Below are 6,350 nucleotides of genomic sequence, written 5' to 3' on the forward strand. Positions count from 1 at the left end.
GAAACCCCGTAGCTGCCTCAACGAAAGGTTATAAACAAGAAACGGTGGACGCTGTTTGGGTGGGAAGGCGGCATAATTATAAATTTGTAATTGTTTTAAATCACCTTTGTTTTATGTGTACAATGTTGTTTTTAGCCTGCTGTGTTTAATGTCATTATGTATTGTTATTGCAGGCCTGCTGTACACCGCCCAGAGCCCTTCAGGGATGGGCGGCTTAAAATCTTATATATATATATATTTTATATATATAAAATGTTATATAGATATATAGATATATATAAATGAATGTATGTATGTTTGTTTGTTTGTTTGTTTGTTTGTTTGTTTGTTTGTTTGTTTGTTTGTTTGTTTGTTTTTAGGCAAATAAGTCCCAAACAGCTTTTATTTTGCTAGATCCCAGAAGATCAAGATCCCGAGATACTACTTTCCACGTACTAATGCTTACCATTTGTTACCCCAGTTACAGGCCATACAGCTACCGGCATTTTGCCCCTCCCACGACGCCCTGCAGTACGGACATTTGTGACAGTGATTACGCCCCCAGCCGCCGGGTGGTGACTACAGTGGGCAAGGGCTACACCAGCGACTTGAACTATGACTCTGAGCCCGTGCCCCCTCCGCCGACGCCACGCAGCCAGTATTTGTCAGCAGAGGAGAACTACGAGAGCTGCCCGCCGTCTCCCTACACAGAGCGGAGCTATTCCCATCACTTGTATCCGCCGCCCCCTTCTCCCTGCACGGACTCCTCGTGAGAGACTCCCTCCCTCCTTTGACTGCCTCCAACCAACTGTGTAAATACGGAGTGCTCCTATCAAGAGGGGGGAGGGCCTGAGGCAGGGTGAAACCATTAAAATTATTAAATGGGGGGGAGGGGTATACCAGAGAACTTGTATAGAAAAGGGGGGGGTGCAGAAGGTTTATTTATATATTTTCTTAAAACAGTCTGCTGCTTTGTGCCATAAGAAAAAAAAATTTAAATTTGTACACAGAAGTGTGTTTTTTTATTATTTTTCCAAATGGAACACAAGAAGATGCCTTAAATCAGTGAAGTGACTGAGCGGAGGGAAAACGGAAGGAGGGGAGCGCGTCGCTGTTCAATGAGCCAAAATACCAAAAGAAGAAGAAGAGGAGGAGGAGGAGAGCTTTTTCCCGAGCAAGGCAAAGTATGAAAGAAGTCTGTCACTGAGCAGCATCTGGAGCCAAATCACCTCTTGCGTTTAACTTTGATGGGCCAGCAATTTAAATTAAACTTGAAGAAAACTGTTCTAACAAACAAACAGCGGTACACAAAGGGCTTTGTTTTCTACGAGAATGCAGCAGTCACGGCAGAGAGGACTTTGGATGCTTAATTCAGATCATCAGAAGTGGCGAAGCGGATTTTGTTTGTTTGTTCGTTTCTTCCTGGCAGCTCAGTTGTCTCGTCGAGCACAGTCTTGCTGACGGCTGTGTGCGTCTCATTTTAATTGTTTTTTTTTTCAGTTCTTCCTGACTAATTCATTCAGCAAGTGTACCCCGGCGTCCTTCCCTTGGGGAGGCCTCAGTCTGCCCATTTAAATCTCCAGTGACTCATGTTTGTCATGCAGGGTCAGGAAGGATCCAGTGTTGGCGAATGTGGGATCACCTAGTTTGCATTGTCACAATTTTTTCTCCGGAGTGGGAAAACAGGAAAGGGAATCCATTGGGTGACATCCTGCCATTCCGTCATGGAGGTTTGCCAGTGTTCCCGCAGCTTCCTTTTGATTCCTGGAAAGACCGCTCTTAGGATAGCAGGATCCATGCAGAGAAACAGCTGGATGAGCTGGAGACTGGAGGAACGAGCAGAGCAGAGCTTCGTGAACAGGGAGGAGAGTGGATTTGAATCTTGTGAGTTGTCCTGAGCCCCATGACCCAGTTGAGGGATGGGATATAAGTCTAAAATAGGTGTGTCCAACTCTGGCACTTCATATGTTCGTGGACTACAATTCCCAGCAACCCCTTCTGTTTTCTGAGGGGGCTGATGGGAATTATAGTCCACAGGCAGGTGCTGATGGGAATTGTAGTCCATGGGGAGGGGCTGATGGGAATTGTAGTCCATGAACATCTGAAGCACCAGAGTTGGACACCACTGGTCTAAAGCAAAGTAAGCATATGAGACCTGACTCCTCCATCCTTTGCCAGGAGTTAGGATCCAAGTTTGTGAGTGTGAGAGGAAATGTATGCACGTATGCAACCGAGAGAAGAGCTTTTCCCCCTGCCGCTACAATCGGATTATGTTCTCATGCCACATCAGTGCTGTTTTCGTGACAGTGACAACGGTGACTGTCGCTATGCCTGAACGACGTTTCATCCCATTTCTTCAAAATGTTTCTGTGCCCCCCACAAAATCGTCATATTTTTATACAACATAGTAATAATATAGGTGACATATTTATATGAATTATAAATTTTAACTTTGATTTTTTTTAGTTTAATGTAAATGAATCTTATATTCTTACAGTACTTTGAGTATAGATTAAATATCACAGTACACAAATAATCTCTCTGTGTGTGTATATATAAGTAGTCACTTGCATATATATACACACACACACAAATACACTACTTTTCTCTACTAGGAAACATTTTAAACTTTTCCTGTCAGGATGCTCTCTAGACACTTAGGGTGCTGAAAACTTTCCCCTTTCCTGTTGAGGCAGTTTTGAGGAGCCCGTGTGACTTAAGACGTGCCACTAATTTTCACGTGGCATAAATTCAGTTCTTAGGCATAGACCACCATACATGTCTTCAAGGATATCCTTTGCCTACTGATGTATTATGCCTTTGCATTACATATTGGGGTTTTTTTGTGTTGTTTACACCTCTGTAGCGATTTGAAAGGGATGCTATGTCTTCATTTGATGGCTGCTTTGGATAACAGCAAAAACACAACGCATTAAAAACTGCCCAGCAAGAGTAGGCAGAAAGACTGGAGTTTACACGATTTTTGTAATGGTTTTAGGTGATAAATATCTGGATCTGCTATACAGATTTTCTTAAAGGGTTCTCTGAATCTTACTAGCATGAGGAGGATGCACCAAGTGTTCTCTTCCTGATTTTAGCAAATCGTTCTCTGCCCATGTCAGCAGGTTTGATGGCTTTCGCTAGGAGCAACAGTAAATGTTAGCCCTGGTTACTCCCGAGTTACACCTGCGTCTGCTGTTCTAAATGTGCACAAGGTGGACTCACCTAGGTGCCTGGAACAGGGAATTACAGTTCCTTGCAACTCCACTGTGTTTGGAGGCATGTTGCACACTTCTGTTTGGGAAACAGTGGAACTGTAGCAACTACAATTTGCTACACAAAGTGTGAAGTTGCCCCCACCTGTCGTCTTATCCCAGCCAACCCAAAGCTGACAGGCTTCCAGGCATTCCCAGTTTTGGATCTGTGGGTTTCAGGAGAATTTACACTGACTTGTACACATCATCTCAGATGCCAGAAGTTCGGCTTCAGTTCAGCTGTACTCCAGTCACGATGTTTGGATATCCAGCAGAAGTAAACAGTGTCCCTGGATGCGTTTAGACATGCTTTAAAGAAAATCTCTGTGAATTCTGTTCCTAAATGCATGAAGTTAAACGTTTAAACCCCCTCTGAGTTTAAAGGATTTTACTTTCCAGTGATGGTGTTACAACTTGAATTTTGGAATTCTCTTCAAACTTTTAGAACCAAAGTCCAGATTTTGTGACATTTGCAAAAACAGAAGTAGGGGGCCACATTTCCGATCCATAGGAAGTTCTGTATCTGTCCATTTTACCCTTTGGCTCTCCTGAAACCTGGGTGTTACAAGCCAGCAAAGAACCTCAGTGGTGTTGCCGCTGGGTGAAAAATATTGAATGTTGAACACAGGTCTAGAGGACAGGTGAGAAGTGATGCTTCAGGAATGCCAAGATCTGTAAACATGCCCTTTTGCGTGAGAGTTTGTGTATATAAACTCGCGCTGGGGACTTGGTTATTGCCCTGCTTTATCCCAATGCAGATGCCGCATCAGCAACACTCTTTTCTTCCTGCCATGAATGTGTGTGTTTCGTGCTAGTTTCTTTTGTAAGGTTGTTAAGCTTATTGTTGTGGTATCCTCTTTCTGTGACAGTATCGGGGCTGCCTGTTTGTTTCCATTTGGGTATTTTTACAATCGAAAGGGGGCGGTAGAATTGGTCTCCCGTGAGGATTTGAATTCGGCAGGGCAGTAGCTCAATAACTCTTCTGTGCGAAACAGCCATCCGGCATGAGTGGTGCAAACGTAAGGCAAGCCCTGGAAATGTGAGCCGCCAGCAGCTGAGGACCCTAGGCACAGGTGTGGGTTTGTGAAGCAGGGTCTACCTTGAGTATAAGAAAGATAACATCCTTTTGAAGTCACTCCCCGTAGCTGAAATTTGCACATGTTCTCACTCTTGTGTGAGCTGTTGCTTGTGTGTTACCAGCAGGGGGCTGCAATGCCTCCTACCAGGAGAAGGCTTACCTGGAGTGGATGCAGAGAGCGGGGGGGGGGGGGGGGGGGGAGCTTCCAACAGCCAGTTGGTTGCAGCATGTAATTCTGTAAGATGTTAGAGAGAGAAGGGAGGACTCCACTTTTCCTTGACTTGCCTCTTTGGCTCTGCCTGCTCCCTTCCTTTATGCCATAGATGTCAAACTCACGGCCCTCCAGATGTTATGGACTACAGTTCCCATCATAGATGAGTTTGACATCTATGCTTTATGCAGTTGCTGTATGATTTCACTGCCCCATGTTGTCATCTTTGCAGCTACTGCTGTTGTTTCCTTCTATGGGAAAACTACGTGCTTACAGAGTGCAGATTTTGGTAGTTTTAAATGGCAAGAATCGTGGGGTGAGGAGCAGAGAGCTGTGTCTGCATCTTACCCACTGAAATGAAAGGAGTCGCATCTTTTGCCCACATCGGGCCCACACATGTTGACCTCCGGTTTTAGTAGATATCAGAGAACAAAAATACACTCACACACCTAAGGCTAAGATAGTAAAAGACTTCTTAATAGGATTTAGGGGTTTCGGTAAAACCTTCCGCGTAGGAGTTTGCAGGTAAAATGATAATTCCTAAATCTATCCGTGCGCTCTTTCTGAAATGTATTTGCATCTGCTGATTATCAACGTCTAAAAGCTTTATACTTTTTTTTTGCCTTAAATACTTCTCAGACCAAATACTGTCAGTATAAAATATGAGTATAAATTTTCCCAGCATCCATTCCAGAGGAACAGATGAGCGTGATGCAGCCGCCACTTCTGTTGCCATAAGAGTAGCAGAGATTCAAGGGTGTTTCATACCTGCTGTCTCTTGAAGGCCTAAAAGCACTGGTAGATCTTCTAAAATCTAGCTGCATTATTTTTAGCTGATTGGGGGGGAAAACAACGTTATCTTTACATGAAGAGGGTACCATTGTTATAAGCTGAACATGCCTTGTTTGCAAGTGAAGGATCTGTTGCTATTTTTAATCTGTTTTGTTATTTTATTTCCTCTATGTCCATAAGCTTTAATTCCTTTGCCCTTGTCTTTGAAAGAAAGAAAGAAATCCGGCGAGTGTGTTCATTTTCTTCATCGACTTCCGTATGATGGAGCTTCGCAAGGATGTATTTATGTTAGAATGACCAACATTTGGTCTGCCCTCTTCACTCACTGATCCTTTTATATTATTATAAAATAAATGTTTTGCTTGCAAGCTGTGTATATAAGCCTTGTAAAAAGTTTCCGACCCACCTTTTCAATTATTACTATACATTTGAGTTGTAACAAATTTAAAAAATGTTGATTTTTATAATAAAACAGAGTGGAAGATGTATCGATGTGGTTGTGGTGGTTGATTTCAGAGCCAGCGTGGTGTAATGGTTAACAGCAGGTGGATTCAGAAGGGGATTTCTCAAAGATGAGGGGGATAGTGCGCAGGAAGCTGAAAGGGAAAATCAAGTGATTGGTGTTTGGAATATGCTGCCACAGGAGGTGGTGACGGCCACTAACCTGGATAGCTTTAAAAGGGGCGTGGACAGATTTATGGAGGAGAAGTCGATCGATGGCTACCAATCTTGATCCTCTTGGATCTGAGATTGCAAATGTCTTAGCAGACCAGGTGCTCAGGAGCAGCAGCAGCAGGCCATTGCTTTCACATCCTGCATGTGAGCTCCCAAAGGCACCTGGTGGGCCGCTGCAAGTAGCAGAGTGCTGGACTAGATGGATTCAGGTCTGATCCAGCAGGCTCGTTCTTATGTTCTTATGATTTTTATTTGGAGAACCAGGTTTAATTCCCCGCTCTTCCACCTGAGTGGCAGAGGCTTATCTGGTGAACAGATGGCTCCCGCACTCCTACATTCCTGCTGGGTGACCTTGGGCTAG

At 43.9% G+C, this 6,350-nt stretch overlaps 1 protein-coding gene across 1 annotated transcript in view; it reads left to right on the forward strand.

The window, feature by feature from the left end:
- Positions 1 to 5,802, forward strand: part of LRP6 (LDL receptor related protein 6) — a 115,309-nt gene extending 109,507 nt beyond the window's left edge. The window contains 1 exon segment of the mRNA XM_048515450.1: positions 461 to 5,802. Within this exon segment, the coding sequence (XP_048371407.1) occupies positions 461 to 752 (292 nt within the window). The 3' untranslated portion in view covers positions 753 to 5,802.
- The last annotated feature ends 548 nt before the right edge of the window (positions 5,803 to 6,350 follow it).

Source organism: Sphaerodactylus townsendi, linkage group LG14 (assembly GCF_021028975.2).
Source record: "Sphaerodactylus townsendi isolate TG3544 linkage group LG14, MPM_Stown_v2.3, whole genome shotgun sequence".
NCBI classification, from domain to species: Eukaryota; Metazoa; Chordata; class Lepidosauria; order Squamata; family Sphaerodactylidae; genus Sphaerodactylus; species Sphaerodactylus townsendi.